This window comes from Phymastichus coffea, unplaced genomic scaffold (genome assembly GCF_024137745.1).
Source record: "Phymastichus coffea isolate CEN01 unplaced genomic scaffold, Cenicafe_Pcof_1.1 PCOF00003, whole genome shotgun sequence".
In the NCBI taxonomy this organism is placed as follows: domain Eukaryota; kingdom Metazoa; phylum Arthropoda; class Insecta; order Hymenoptera; family Eulophidae; genus Phymastichus; species Phymastichus coffea.
Window position 1 is genome coordinate 9,625,175 of NW_026706814.1, and position 16,978 is coordinate 9,642,152.

At 40.7% G+C, this 16,978-nt stretch overlaps 1 protein-coding gene across 4 annotated transcripts in view; it reads left to right on the forward strand.

Annotated features, from left to right (window-relative positions):
• The window catches only part of LOC131663944 (nuclear pore complex protein Nup160 homolog), a 291,910-nt gene that overhangs the window by 178,800 nt on the left and 96,132 nt on the right, over positions 1-16,978 (forward strand). For all 4 annotated transcript variants that reach the window (XM_058934752.1, XM_058934744.1, XM_058934735.1 and 1 more), the window contains 2 exons: positions 2,593-3,620; positions 3,685-3,867. In XM_058934752.1, the coding sequence (XP_058790735.1) occupies positions 2,593-3,620; positions 3,685-3,867 (1,211 nt within the window). The remainder of the gene's footprint in view (positions 1-2,592; positions 3,621-3,684; positions 3,868-16,978) is intronic.

Consider the following 16,978-nt stretch of genomic DNA (forward strand, 5'->3'; position numbering starts at 1 on the left):
TAAAAGAAAATCGTCTATTTAGGACTTAATGGGTTAATGGATTTTCAAATTTTGAAAAATTCATAAAAATGAAAATTTCAAAATGCGATATTTTTATGAAAAAAAAGATATTAAAGTAAACTCGACGGCATTTTGAAGGGAAAGATTTGTACTTTAAGATGCATTGAATAGTTTTCTATGATAAAATTTATTTACGATGCTACATAACCTGATATATGTCAAAAAAACAGTGCTTTTTGCACTTTCAGGTTATGATATCTCAAAAACCTGACGTGATGGAACAATTTTAAGGCCAAATTTGGATTCAGCGCTCAAAAATCCTCCGGAAATACTATAGCTAGCTTGTGATAACGAAAATGACCTATTATTGGTATCCCTACGGTATTGCTCGACGCGCGATCTCTCTTTCCGGTCTGTACGTAATACCTTGACTACATAAATGTCGTCCTCTTGTTATCGCTGGCCCGAATCCGGGTAAATGGTTGTCCTTAATCAGTTCCTCTCGTGACAAGCCTCGGTATTTGTTATAGAACAAGTACAGTAAAAATATAAAAACTGTAAAGGAAAATTGTCCCTATAGTACTTAATAGGTTAATGGATTTTCGAATTTTAAGAAATTCATAAATATGAAAATTTCATAATGCGATATCTTAGTGAAAAAGAAGATATTTAGGCAAACCCAACGGAATTTTAAAAGGGAAGATTTATACTTTGAGATGCTTTTAATAGTTTTCTTTGATAAAATTTATTTACGTTGCTAAATAACCTTAAATATGTCAAAAACCAGTGGTTTTTGCAATTTTAGATTAGGATATATCAAAAACCTGACGTAATAGAATAATTCTGAGGCCAAATTTGGATTCAGCGCACCAAAATCCTTCGGAAATACCATAGCTTGCTTGTGATACAGAAAATGACCTGTTATTTGTAGACCTGTGTTATTATACTTTTATGGGTAAAGTAAAAAATATGCACACAAAAGTATTCTTTTAGATATTATAAGTAATGTCTAATAGACTCTTAGTAAAATAAGATTAAATTTGTTTCGTCTGACGCAAAAATGTATGCTATTTATATACTTATAAGTAAATAATTCGAAAAGTTTAAATTGAAAACTCAATATAAAATTTTTACAAAGTGATTTACGAATCGATTTATAATAATAGCTTTAGAATAACTAATATAATAAAATTTATTTCGCTAAAGCTATTGAATTACGAAAAACATTGTTTTTATTTTCTCGTAGAATTGAAGAATATCATCTATAACAAGTCAAAATAAATTTGAAAAATAAAAATTTCTGTTATAAGAAATCAAACTTCCAAAATATGACCTTAAATTCTAGTTCATTCATTTTAAAAACTCCGAAGTAACATTTCCATCAAATACTGTGATCATAATAAATTAGGCGATTTTGAGGTATGCGGGAGCAGAGGTAGAAAAGTCAGAGATCGGTTCAATGTGATCGTGATCGACACTTTACTCACGATCAATCCATGATATTGTAATAGGGTTTTCCTTCCCCGTGTATGAAAATAAAAAGGGAACTCGAGAGGAAAGAGTATATGGTTCAGCTGCTCGTGGCGGACTTCTTGTGAGCTACACGAAGCTCGACTCGGTTATCCGGTATACCGTACGTATATGTACTTGTACACGCTGGCCCGCGGAAAGCATCGTAAATAGATGATGGCGTAGCTAAGAAAGTTAATAAGCTTGAGTAATGCCAGAGAATGCACTAGGAAAGGAGGCAGAGTTAGGTGTTAAATAAAAAAGAGAGCAATTAGAAAGCAAGCATTTATATAAAGGAAAAGTAGTATAATCGATTACAGATTAAGCAAGCGCAGAGAGAAGTTTTCGAGCAGGAGTGTGAATAAGCGAAAGAGATTATTAAGGAGCCGATACTTACAGTGGTAACGACGATACAATCTTAATGAAAGAACAGTAAATAAATCGCCGGTGGTATGCTTCGTAGCTTCTAATAGCTTTTCAATGTAGCGAAAATGAAACTTGAAAGGAAAGCAGTCAAAGGACTAGTTGTTTCGATGCATCTCCCACAAAGGTCGGCTACTAATTGATTAACTTTGTTGTACACTCTGCCGCTCTCCTATTTCCAAAATCGTCATCTGCTGTCAAGCAGATACACATACGGGCGCGTGGCTCTTGCTTAGTAGCATTCTCTCTCGCAATTACGTTGCTGCAGTAGCTATAATTCAAATACATTGAAATAACTGTACATATAAATAAATGTATAAATTAATAAAGCATGCTTCTTGGGAGAGAAATTCATTATAATATAAAATACCTTTTATATGCATTTCCTTAGGCAGATAACGCGCACCCAATCTCTGTCTTCTAAAATTTAAAAACTCGAAAATGTTACCATTTTAATCATAGTTATACTTGATTTTTAAGGTTAATAAGATATATATTCAACTTCTGATATTCTGTAATCCAAAAATATGGTACAATGTTTATGTTTCATGAAATAAAGAAGATCTTAATATATTAATATAACTATTTATGATGACTTCTGTAGAGTAATTATTACTTAATTTTGTATTTTAATTTAATTTTCCTTAATATAAATTTTAGCTGGCCAATTTCAGAAAATTTTTTATTTCCTGAGTGGCTTCTAGCTAATTGTCAGTTTTTAGTGATCCAGGAATATGTTCGTCTTCTAAACGGATGGTGTGCATTAAATAGTGCTTCACGAAAATTTATTCTTGCGATAAGCTTATTAGAAATGGGAGAGTCATATAAAGCTAGTGATAATTTTTTACGGGCTTCGAATGGAGTAATGACCGATTCGTATATGTCAAATCTATTTCAAATGGAAAACTTTTCAAAAAGTAAAACAATTGTAAAATATTATTTAAAAGTAATTGAATTGTTCGAACAACATAATGCGCAAGACATTATAATAGAACTAGCAATCACTGCTATTACAGTAGCAAACAAAGATGATTCCAATTTACCTACACTTCATTCTATAGTTTTTACACAACATCTAAATTTAGAACATCACATTGAGGCATATAATTGTTTAAATATAAATCCAGATGGTGCACGTCGTATTGATTGTTTGAGACAACTTATAGTGGTATTATTTAACCGAAAAAAATTGAAAGATCTTATATCATTTCCTTATATAGATATGTACCAAGATCTTGAAAAAATTATGGAAACTCGAGCTCGAAGTATTGATTTAATGGAAAATAATTATTACAATTTTTTATACAGTTTTCATATTAACAAAGGAAATATGAGAAAAGCGGCGTCTGTGATGTATGAACAAGCTATGCGGCTTAGTCAGGAACCATATTCTTGGTCAACAATTTCACAACAAGTGCACTGTCTTTTAGCATGCATCAATGTACTGCGACTTGTACATAAAAAATTTAGATGGATTGTACGGCCAGTTATTGACCATAGCAGTATTGATGATTATCCAAATAAACGAAAAAAAAGGAATTCAAATGGCCATGAAATATTGCAATGTAATTATAGTAAACGAATAGAAGTGCTCGAATTAGAAGACATCAAAAGAGAATATGCTCTAGCCTCATCTAAATTAAAATTAACAAAAATTGGTCTTAAAGCTAATAATATATCATCTGCTGGTAAGAGAAAATAATTTACTGATGAATTAATATCCTATGCTTTATTCACAAATACATTTTTCAGGTCCATCTGAAATTGCGGCAATATTGTCCAATTACGGATTACATGTAGATGCAGTAGATATCTGTCGATATTTTAAGTTGAGTATAATATCTATATTGGAAAATTTAGTTTCTCATTGTACGAGATTGGATCCCAAAGACCAATTCAAAACATATAGCTGGCTTGATGAAATCCCAGTTGTTGGTACGTTATTTGTTAAACATGTTTATCATTACAAATATATACGATAAAATTATATTCCCTTGACTTATTGGCATTTTTTATTCATATTTTACTGAAAATCTTTATTTTTAATGACTTTTCTAAAACAATATTAACAAAAATCGCTTTTCTGAAAATAACTTTCATAAAACGACATGACTATAATGGGTAAACGTGAGATTTTTAAATACAGATTCTACAATTTTATTTAACATTTAACAATTTTATATAGAATATTAGATTTACGAGTATTAAATTTATTAAATTATGTTTCATTCAATAATACAGAGTTCTTTGTGAGTTATAATACGTATGATAATAATAAACTCTTAAATATATCTGATACATACAATGAGACTTGAAGTTTTTAAATATATTTATATTGATTTTTTAATGTTGGTACATTTTATACTGTTATATGTTGATGAGACTTGTTTCAATGTTCGAGGGGTGTTCGAAAAGTAAGGTGACTTTATGGTTTTCTCAAAAAATATTTATTTATTGGTCGTGCTCTGGACGACTTTCACCTCCACCAGAACCGACGAGCTTCCAGCTCCCTTATCGCGTTCCCAAGACATGGACCAACCTCACCCAGCAACTTCGAGAGCCCTATTATCACACTCGTAAGCTCCTTGAATCTGTCCAGTGCCTCACTCGATAAATCAACCCGCTGCGAAGACTCGCTTGCGGGCGTTGTCTCACACGGCTGACACCTATGGCATTCCTGTCGATTACGTACCTGCAGGTACTCTTCGCCGTCGGCTATCTGCCGGCGGCTCTCGAGTCACCTGGTGACCTCCTGCCAATATTTCTCATCCGTCTCCGTCCCTTTCATTTCCTGGACACTCACCCTTAAGTCGAGTTCGTCGTGCCCAGCGCTGGTAGCCCACCGCGACTAACCCCGGGTCCCCGCTTCCTGCTGACCTGTTTTTCGCCCACCTGTGGACTGGCTTGCAGTTCACGCACGTGATGAATGTGCAATTTGGGGCCTGACACCCCTAACACGACTCGCTTCACCTACCCAGTGGACAAGCCGGGGTATAATATCCCATCTTGCAACACCAAAAGCAGACCGGGCTTCTCTGTGTCTGGTTGCCTATGGCCCTCGCCATGCAACCATAGCATTTTTCCAGAATCGCAGGATAGCTTTGACTTTATATAGTATACTTTTGATAGTATGCTTCGGCAACCGGACAGACAAAAAATCGTCGGGGCACAGAAAAGCGCCCGTCTCCGGCCGCAACGCTAAGCTTCCGAGTAAGGACATGAGGTCGACGGGCAAGTGTAGTTTCGCGATTTACAAAGGCGATACTGCATCGAGGTCGTACCCTATCGAATGTGGCAACAGGGCGAAACGTAAAGTTATATCCAAAATACTTCGGCGCATATAAATTTCTGAAAGTGCTTTCACACGAGGTCTACATTTTGACCAACAAGAAACAAAAAGAAGGTCATTTACGCGACGAAACTGAAGTGAATTGTTTTGTCTAGGAACGTGAGAGGATAGGTGGTCGATCGTATTAGGTTGTTTGATTTCGTCTTCAGATTGTAAAAGCATTGACTACCATACGCCGTGAGACAACTTTTGCCAATTGTTTAATGCTGATGATTTCGGTTAAAAGATCCGGCTCTGTCTCTCACAGAGAACTAATCGTAGTGACTATGAGTAGAGGTGCAGGCAGATAATAACCCACTTGTGGCATAAAATGGTGTTCAGGCTATTCGCTCTAATTCCGGTGACCTTTTTATTTATTTTTTTCATTTTTGGCCATGAATTTCTAATTTGGCCGTTTTCTTGCCAAATTAGTTTGTCAAAAGCATGGAATGTGTGATGTCTCAGTTCAGTAAACAATAAGTATAAATGTTTCGCCATCTGTCCTATTCTTACAACTTAGTTCGATGACTTACAACTTAGTCAAATCCTGCTGTTAGTTCACTATACGATTGTTGGTGATACTTATTTTCTGTTGGTTGAACAAGTTTCAGCTAGGATTGAATTATGTACTAACGTTACACACTCCCCCTCTGTTGCAAGTAACTTGCATTTAAGGTCGATACTTTACGGGTCATTTTTGTTTCCTTTCTTTGGTACTAATAGGAGGATTAGAGAGCGCTCTTATACTTCAGCCATCTATATAATAGTGAGTGCATCACCACTTTTCGCCCTAATCTGTTCTAACAGTTGATTGGAATAGCAGCTGAGCTCTTTGGATCAACTAGTCAAGTTAACCCAGTGAATGCGAGATCAAGGCTCCTTTACAAAGTGACTACACACCAAGACGCAGGCACCGAGAAGACGGAACGAGATAACATCTAGTATATTTTCCAGACAGTAGCGACCAACAACCGTAGTGAAAAGTTTAACTTGCTTACAACCCATTTCTTTATTACGCCACGTATCCTATTTTCTTTTACACCGTACCTTGATTCCTTGATTAATTAACTCAGGGAAAGATGCGATCGTATACATTTTTGTGGTCCTTCGAGCTGAATAGCGAGTTAATTGAGTTGGGTTTGTGCAGTGGCTTAGTGAATTAGTGAAGTGAATTGAACGGTGCAATGATTTATTGAAACAGTGGAAGAAGAAAACCGGATCAATTATGGCGCAGCCGTGAGATACTCTCCTTGATCAGTTGTAAACGGGTAACCACATTCTTAATGTGATCTCCAACATTGATAAGCGAGGCAAGGCCTCTTAAACCTTTGAGAACCTCTTAAATCGTCTCCAACTATTGGAGAGTTATAGGTCGACGTTTTCTCGTAAGTACGGCAGGGTCTGTCAAGATAACGCGGCCCTTTTGGACACTCACGAATATTTTATCTCAGATCTTTATTATTAGTATGAGAATGCATACGTGAATGCCAAAAACCGAGCGATTGACCTTGCGATTGACTCACCTTTCCAGCACTGTTGAGGGAGGGCTGAGCTCTCCAGGAATATTTACAGTACAGGTCTTACCGTAACCTCCTCACCTGCCTGCCTTGAAATTACCGATTTTCAACGGCGAGCAACGGAATTGGAAGTCGTTCAAGGAGCTCTTCAGCTCCATGGTGAAAGACGTTGCACACATAGCTATGTGCAAAAACTGCAACGTCTAATGACTTGCTTAAAAGGTAGCGCAGCAGTGTAGAATAATGGAAATTTCAGTGCGGAGTGTAGTCGATCTCCCTGCCAGGTTTGTCAAGAGCAGCATGGAAACAACGGTGGAAGAGGCCATGGAGCCAACAAATGTTCATTCTCCTTCCACTGCAAGGTAACAGGCAGCGGAACACGGTATCATACTCTGCTGTATCAGGAAGCCGTCCCATTCAAGACGGCCTGTGCAGCTCAGGAGATACTCTCAGAGCTCTCATTACTGAATGCCCTCCATTCACGCTCACACTTCGAAGGAACAGTACTGCTGGCTACTGTCCAAATGATTATCCATTCAGAACACGCCAGCATTGAAGTACGAGCGGTGCTGGATCAGGGTTCCGAGACAACTGTCCTTTCCGAACGGGTAGTCCAAGTCCTCAAGCGGTCAACACGAGCCTCCATCAGTGGTGTAGGTGTCGATTCTATCTTCCGACCCTCAAATGGGGTGGATGCCATGCTGATATCTACCGTTATGCCTTTTCGTATACATCTTTCGGCATTAGTCTTACCAAAGATCATCTCGCTACTTCCTAGTAGATTAGTTACGAGGAAAACCTGGTTTCACTTGGTTTCACTTACCCCTAGCGGATTCGAAATATTATGTGAAAGGCCCAGTCTACTGCCTTCTAGGTACTGATGTTTACCTTACTCTTCTGCTGAGTGACTTGAGGAAGGGCCTACCAAGTGAACCCATAACTCAAAGGACAGCCTTTGGATGGATACTCAGTGAAGCCATCTCCTTTCTCAACTCCGACTCACGATCTTCTCTACGATACTATTAGGTTGGTGCGTATGAAATGTCGGATTCTTAAGTGATTGTATAAAACTGCATATTTTTCTTCAAAAGCTGTTTATTCAATCAAAGTATGCTCCATTCGCTTCAATATACTTCTCCCAACGAGATTTTAAAGCGTAGATGTCTGTCTTAAAAAAATTTTGGTCTTTAGAATTAATAAACTCTGATATCGAGTTTTTTAGACTGTCTTCATTTTCATAGTGTTTGCCCCTTAAAAATAGCTCTAAATGCTTGAAAAAATGAAAATCGGTCGGCGAGAGATCCGGTGAATATGGTGGATGCTGCAAAACTTCATATTCCAGTTCGTTCAGTTTCGCAATTGTTTTGTGCGATGTATGCGGCCGAGCGTTGTCATGGAGCAGTAGCGGGCCATGCCGATTCACAAGCGATGGGCGTACAATTTTTAACTTATCGTGCATCTCATCAATGTACTGGCAGTACTTTTCGGCCGTAATTGTCTCCCTAGGTCGAAGGAACGAATAATGGATTACCCCAGCCGCGTTCCACCAAATTATGAACAACATCTTCCGTGGATGAAGCGATGGCCTTGGAGTATGGGCATAAACCTCATCCTTGTTAAGCCACCGAGCACACCTCTTTCTACTGTCATAAAGAACCCATTTTTCGTCACACGTAATGATCCGATCAAAAATGGCTCTCGGTGAAATCGGGTTAGCAATGATGAGCATACGTTTAACCGATCCAGCTTATTTCGCTCTGTCAGAGCGTGCGGTACCCACTTGTCCATCTTCTTAACCTTGCCAATCTCAGAAAGGTGTCTCAATATCGTTGTATAGTCAACTTTCATCCTGATAGCAAGTTCCCTCGTGGATACGGCTGGATCCGCTTCCACTAGAGCCTTCAGGTCATCATTCTTCACAGACGTTTTGGGTCTTCCGCGCGGCTCATTTTGCAGTGAAAAATCGCCAGTCCGAAATTTTTCGAACCAACGCTGCACTTTCCGATCGTTAACTGTATTCTCCCCAAACGCTTGGTTTATGTTGCGTGCAGCTTTTGCAGCACTATTACCAAGTTTGTACTCATATAAGAAAATGACGCGAATATCGGCAGAATTCATATCGGCAATAAACTCAAAAGAAATAACAAAAGGGAAGACTTTCGAGAAAACCTATTTTGCTGAAATGAGTCTCTGGCAATGGACAATACGACTATGAATGAGGTTATGCCAAAGACAAAAGTATAACGAAAACAGGGAGATAAACGTCCGCATGTAAAGAGAATCCGACATTTCATACGCACCAACCTAATACTACGTCGAGATCAACAATTTGGACCTGATAATAGAACTTCAGCAGTTCTGGGAGTTGGAAGAGGTGTCCACGATTCCACAACTATCCAAAGAAGACCAGGTTTGTGAAAATCATTTTGTACGCTCCCATGGAAGATATGACTCCGGTCATTACGTTCTTCGACTCCCATTCTTCAGATCACCAGAGTTTCCTGGTTCCATTCACCAAGGCTAGATTACTGGATTGGGAACGTCACTCTTAATGGAACCCGAAGAAGCACGAAGCCTATACCTCATTCATGAAGGAGTATGAAGATATACATCACGTGGAGAGGATCAACAAGCAGGATCTAGATACCATCCAAGGGTATTACATCCCTCATCATGCCGTGTTCAAGGGTGACAGCAGTGGAAATATCTGTGTTGTCTTTAACGTCTATCAATCTGCCAACAACAGAATGTCTCTCAATGACTGCCTTTATTCCGGCCTTAAGCTATAGACCGATATCGCAGTTATCCTCTCATACTAGCGGTATCAGCGGTTTGTCTTCTCAGCAGACATCGACAAGAAGTTTCGACAATTCTCTATTCATGATCGACTAACGACGCATCGTTTGGAGAGACGCCCCGGATCAAGCCATGCAGTATTTCTGGTATACTACCGTTGCCTACGGCATCTCTTGTGCTCCATATCAGGCCATAAAAACGCTCCGTCAGTCGGCTTGCGATGCACAAGCCAACTTCCCGCTGGGAACTAAAATTCTAAATCGCTCTATCTCTATCTCCCATACAGGATCTACTTATAGCAGTAGAGGACGTCATATCTACGACGGGGCTTCGTTGACGATCACGATAAGATACCTTCGGATTCAGGATCAAGAACGATCATCGTATCTCGCCAACCACCAAGAGGGCTAGTAATAGACCGATTGTATCATTAGTGTTGTGTTAGCCGGTCAGTCTATCGTCAACTCGACTTCGAAAAACGTGGCGAGGGGCCGCTGGAAAGTATAGTGGACATGGTCGTAACCTAATCAATCAATAGCGAGCAAGATGCTGCAGCTATTCCATGTACCGCTCCAATGCCGCTGGTGGGAAAGTGGTTTCTTTCCCGTGAATTTGTTTAGTCCACTTCAAACCAGGATGGCGGCGAGAAAGCTCTAATAAGATAATAACATCTCTAATAACACTGGTTCAGCCCGCACATTTGATACTTTTGTTCAAATAAAGTATGAGTATAAGGGATTATTCATTCCTATCGGCATTTAATATATTTGACAGATGGCATTATAGACATACACACTAAAATTAGACGCTTGACTTCGGAGCTTTTATATCCGATATTTGCTGAGTGGTAATTACACAATTCAGCACTCACTAAAATTTCAAAGAGTGCATCGTGCTGCTAAGAATTGCATTCTATGCAGTGCATTGTACTGCTAAGCCTAACATAAATTTATTTCATATTTTGACAGTTTTAATCATGCCCTTAATCTAATGCGTGGCGGTCGGGATAATAAGAAGAGTTTTGTTGGAAGCATATGGCTTCGAGACAGGGCAGCGCACAAGCAAATTGCAGCGAAATTCTTCCAAGCTTTATTCTCGGTTTTGAAGTTCCAACATCTCGCTTTACCGTTGAAACCTCCCGTTGAGAATGCATTGACCTTCCTTAAGCAGGAGAGCCCAGTGAGGCCCGAGACCCTCCGATTCATTATGGCACCTTCTGAGCCAATTCCTCAACCGTCGGTACAATTACCGACGGTCGCCAGCCAATCGGTGGACCGGTTTCCTGCTGCGACTATTCGAAGGAGTAAATATGAGTTGAGTGGGAGCGTCAGACAAACTTCTAACGCAAGAAGAAGGGATTTAATTTTTAGAGCGATGTGCCAAGTTGAAGCCAAGTAGAATCAATCGATGATCAAAAGAAGTCGTCTCGCTATGGTGAGGGCTTTGCAGGCCCTACGAATTCGGAAAAGAAGCAAGGTTCTACGTCAGCTGTCGCTCTCACGTAGTGCAGCTGCTCCTCAACTTGCAGTCAGATGAGTATGGTAGTGAAAGCGAAGCGTGGAAGACTCACGTAGTTACGGAATAACTGGGATGATAATTAGGTGAAGATATGCCTGGTTCAGGTAACCGATACCCCGTGGAATGTCACCTGCGATATTCGGGACTAAAATTTCATTTTAGACATTTGCCTAAAATGTCAGCTAAGAAAACACCCGATGAAATGATTTTCCTACTCGTTATTTGGTCAGGTCTCATGCCAGAGCTGCGAGTGGTTATGAACCACCGCATCTCTTCACCCCTGGTATAGTATTTCATACCATCGGCAGGCTCGTAAGGCCAAAGAGCAGTTGGCAATTAGTGCGCGGCCCGGGATGGAAGTCTCGAAAAGAAAAGGTCAGATCGATTCACTCAGAGTAGGCTTCGACTTATTCTACCTTTTCCGTACTAAATCTGCGGTTGCTAAAGATGACCTCGCTGCCAACAGATGCCTTCCGCTCTTCATCGCAGGCGATCATGACGATAACGGATGATGCGAAATGAGTTGGTGAACGGGGCAGAGGCAGTGATTGTGGACGTAGAGCCAGATGTATGGTCAACACAGCTGAAATCACCGCGATTGCCAAAGAACCTAGCTACACCATTTCATTGCGCCTTTCACGAAAGGAACAAGGTGTAGGGATATAAACTAGGTATATAAGGATAGACGAGCAATTTGTTAGGACCAGACTGTCAAAAAAGTTCAATAGAAGCGGACTTGAGCCATCTTGATGACAACGCGGCTAATTAATAGGATGAAAGTAGGCCTACAAAGTCCACGGCAACTTTGTCAATGCTGCCTGCATCCGTCTCAGCTCTTCTTCGAGTAATCATTACTAGATTGAAACCGAAATAGCGTCGTTAGGTCGTTGTGGGGGGGGGGGGGGGCATGATAGTCCCCCCTCGGTTTGATAAGGAATAGTTCTCTTGATAAAAGGTATCTTCTTTTGATTGATGTTCATATGTATTTGTGTATGATTGGCCGGGGGAGTCGAGTTTATTTGATTTTCTTTTTTTTTGTTAGTTTCATAGCACAAGTTATATGTTCCTTTTCTTTGATTTCTTTAATTTGATTCATTCTATTATATGCCACTTATTACTCGAGGCCATAATTGTACGGCAAAATAACGGCATATAGAGGGCGTGAGAGTGGATTGTAAAGCTTCCTATGGCATAAAAGATGAATAGCTTTGGAAGGCGATAATGGGAAATTGGCTCTTCGAATTGATCCTACCATTGTCCGTTCTCGATCACTGTTCGGCAGTGAATGTATTTACATACATAATCACGCTTAGTTTTCTGTTGTTAAGGTGTTGCGGATATTATGGTGGATTGACTGAAGAAAGGAAAGGAAGGATCGGCAAAGAGTGAACGCGTTCTTGCTTCGCTCACTCTCCAAGCGTGGAAAGTAAAGAGAAAGACGAATGTAGAATATGAGATGATGGATGGAGGAGTGTTTGGCGGTTTACCGGTTAAAGAGCAGTTGGATATGAACTAGCGTAGCGAAGCGATTGAAAGCTCAATTTCCTTTCATCTGCGTCAAAATTAGTTGCGGACTAAGGAGTGGCAATAAAAGGTAGCAAAAGAACCACGAGGAGTGACACTGAAGAGTCCTTCAGGATTCCGGTACTGTAACGGTTACATCTTGCGATCGAATGGTATCAGCATCAGCAGCAAACTGAGCTGCTACCACGTGGCAATACTAACAGCCGCGAGCAGTCATTTTATGCAGCGGTTATATTTTAGGTCTGGATGAGGCCATAATAGCAGCGAGATGCAGCAACAACCTTCGACGAGCTGACATTTTATATGTACGAGCACAAGTTTGTAGTTACTTCATTTCATTCGAATTAATATCTGAATTTTGTTGTGTCGTATTCTTGCGATAAAGAATGTTATTAATGTTGCTTTCTGCACCTCTTGCAGAACGTGATTCCGTAGCTCAACAGAATCGTACTAGCTAGACGCATTTGTCCATCCCGAACCCACGGTTAAATAATTAGTTAACGAAAGTCTGGGCATGACGAGTAGCCAAACAAGTTGAATGGGGTTTGTCGTTGCAAAGTTGGAGATAAAATTTAATTTTAATAAATTTTATTTTGCTGAAATTTTAAGGTATTTTCATAGGTGTCATGCGAACTAATAATAAAATAATATAGTTATCTCCTGTAGCTATAAGAACATATGTCATACACGTGTATTCGTTGCACACGCGGGCCGACTGAAGTAGAAGACATAAGATAGGCCGAAACAAACAAACTGTACGCGGTAAATACATGATAGACCAGAAATGAAATAGAACATAGACAGCTGCAAACCTAAATAAACAATTAAGCTATATGAATCTCTTGGTTCCCAGGATATACTTGTTCCTGAAGGAAGTGGTAGGGACTTATCTTAAGTTTGTGAGCCCCCGATAGGGACAAGCGCAGTCAGTCCTGTACACGATCTCGCCTTGTAAAGACATCTCTCTGAAACTCTGTCACTTTATAATAAAAAGTATTATTATATAACTGCCGACTTCGACGCCTAGATTCCTAAGTACCCACACGCGCCTTATAACTCGACCATCGCCACCGCAGCGTGTAAAACTTGACGTGACAATCATCAAAATTGGATGACATTTGGTGGCAGCAAGGGTGGAATAAAGAAAAAACGGTTAGAAAAAAAACTACCAGTAGTATAATCGGACCGTTTAGTCAAGAGGCAGCATAGAGATCGCTCGACTCCGGATTATCACTCAGTTCCCAGAGAAGAGGACAGTCCGAACGCACATTCTCGGCTGATATTGATTGGTGCAGCAGTTCTCAGAGAAGCAGCCGACATCGTTCATCAGCCTACACGCACAAATCGTTGCTGATTCAGGAGTCTCGCAGTTGCCAGGGAAGCAGCTCAACTTCAGCGTAAGGTGTGCTCACGGATACATTCAGTGCTACCGTTTTTACGGCCCAACAGGGAGGTCCAAAGGACTCAAGGTACGCAAAATAAATTTTAATAAGTTCAAAAAGTAAAGAACTTATTGTGCCGCGTTATATTTTGTAAACTGAAGTCTATGATTGAGATATTACAGAGAAAGTTGGCTCCACTTTGTCTGTCGTATCAGTGAGGTTATTTACCTTTCAATCATAAAAGCAGTCGTAATTAATAAGCTTTCACACGTGTACATTCACATCACTACACTCGCGCTTGAAAAATACGTTAGACTTATATGCTAGGTCGCGATACTTTTTGTAACTATCGAAGTGTCGATAACGAGAGTATAGACTCTGACAAAACTTCCGGAACACAATCCTTAACAGACGTAACTGACCACTCACACGATAATCAGCAACATTCAAACATTTACTTACGACCTTCAAAAATGGATGCTTTTAATAAATTCACGAAGAAAATACGCTCAAGCGAAGATATCATCGAATCAGATAAAGAATCACAGCTGAGGAAGGAGCTTTTGTTACAACGTGAAATAAATGAACAACAGCAGGTTGCAAATTGACAATCTATCGAAACAGTTAGTGTTTGTGTGTGTCATACTTTTCCGATTTGAGGGAGGCACAGCGTAATCAAACATTACCACCCTTCTCGCTGGGCACCAACAGGTTGGCATAGCCCACTGTCTTTCACTCCTTCGCTTTCAAACATTTTTGGAGATCCGGAAGTCAAGTTTGCTGCGACATCCCTGACGCACACAGCGAGTCGGAACCTTTTTTTTAATCTAAGGCGGCGACCTCCTCGAAAGGAGTACTGATCTTTTCAAGGTTCAACGCTCAAGGAGAGCGGAACTAAAGGCTTGACCCTCGGTTTGGGCGCGACGGGATTCTAGTTGCCCCGACGTCTGCCGCGTCGGAAGCACGCAGCATACAAATCTTACGAGATTTGCTTGACCTGGTACCACTACCCCGCAGAGGCCAACCCAAATTGGGATGTCAGAAGAGAGACTCTGCCAGGAAAGCCAGAGGAAGATTCCTAAGACGATCAACCAACTAAGCCTCCCCTCCTGGGCTCGCGTTCGAAAAACATCCCACCCTGCGTACCTGTATTAAGGGACTTCTCCCACGACTCACAGGTCCATTGCTTCAACGTACCAAGGCACGTCTTTCCATTGCGTTTCGGCCATCCTTGCTCACGCTGGTGGGTGTCCGTTATTCGAAAAGTTTGTGTTCTGATTTTTGCCCGAGTCTCGGATTTCGCTTTCCATGGAAGGCTTTTATGACTCGCTGATATTGATCTCTGCTCTTTCGATTAATTTTCTGACTTGGGTCAGGGGCGGGGTCTCGCCTAGCCGACAAGGCGACTCCCCAGGCAGTTTTCAATATTCGTGCCAGTCATGCCACTCATTCGAATCAATTTCCGAGATCCAGGCTTAAATCAGGTGTTTTAGCGTTCGAAATTAGCGTTCAAATTGTGTTTTCTCACACAAAGGTGTCGGGCCTTACTCGGAGCTCGAGGCAAAGAACTTTGGGTGGCTGCTATGACCACGGCCACGACTCTTTACCCACAATAGTGGCACCTACCGATTGCCAGTCGATAGGGAGTAATTTCTTATCTACCCGAATTAAATTCGGATTGCCGGGACCATTGGTTCTCTGCAACTGGCTTCCGGAACGGTCTCCCGTTCTCTAAGAGGGCGCGCGGTACCACAATCCCGAGAGATTTCCCCTCAAGTGAATCCCGGATTTTGGCTTTTTTGGGCTCGAGTTGAGCTCTTGGGGTGTGGTAGACTCCGCGATGAATATTTGGGCGTTTACAGGCCGCACCTCACCACGTGTTGTCATGGTCCGTGTTGTTTCTTTTGTTTGGCCGATTGGCCTTTTACCCTAGGGGCAAGCGTTGTGTGTTTTGCCTACTGTTTACTGAAACTGTTTACTGTTACTGAAACAGCGTTTTCAGCCCCACCACGTGAAGGTACACACATCCGCACTTGTGATTGCAAGTATTCGTTCAAATACACATTGCATTCACTTCGGGTCGACTAGCATTAGTTGCTTGTCGAGGGCAATCGGTGACGCATTTTGTACTTCAGCATTTGCACTTGCTTATGCCCGTACAGGTAAGAGAAGTTTACGACATCCTCTCCTAAAACAACAAGTTGTTTGTTTGAGAAGTCTTCACTCTCTGTTGAGGAAGACAATTACTTTCCGCCGCTTTGACAAAAGATTTTGGCACAAAGTGACCTGGCCAGCCTCGCGGCTGGCCATATGGTGCACTATGTGCATCATCTATGTTTTTGCCAAGCGGATTATAATCGAGCTTCCTGAGAGCGTCGTGATCGCAACCGCCAATCTATCGAAACAACTCAACGAACTTATGCAAAGTATACGGAAAGATGAGGTAATAACACCGGCAGCGCGAAGACAGCAGGGAAATTTAGCAGCTGAGCCGCCTTTGCCTCCAAATAATATTTCTACGGGACAAGATACGTCCACGCGAATACATGTTTACACAGGAATGCTTTGACGGGAAGATCATCAATTTATTCGTGAATTGTTGACTGAAATAAGGGAGTACGACGGATCGGCTGACGTATCTGCATTTATAGATCAAATTATAAGAAGAAGTAGGCAATTAGACTCTGATCCAGCAATTTCTGCACTAATTAGGAAAGTTTGTGCATCAAAATTAAAAGGAAGAGCCCAGCAGATAGTAGAAAGACACCAGGTAACCACTGTCGTGTAACTGAAAGAATGCTTAGAAACACACTTTGGCAAGTTAGAGCTTGAATACGATCAACTGTCTGAAATCAGAAATCCTATGAGGCAAAAATCCGGCGAGCCTGTAAAAAATTATGTATATCGCTATAATAATATAAATATGCGAATACAAGTTGCGATAGACGGAAAAGGTGGCGATTATAAAGAAATGCATCGCG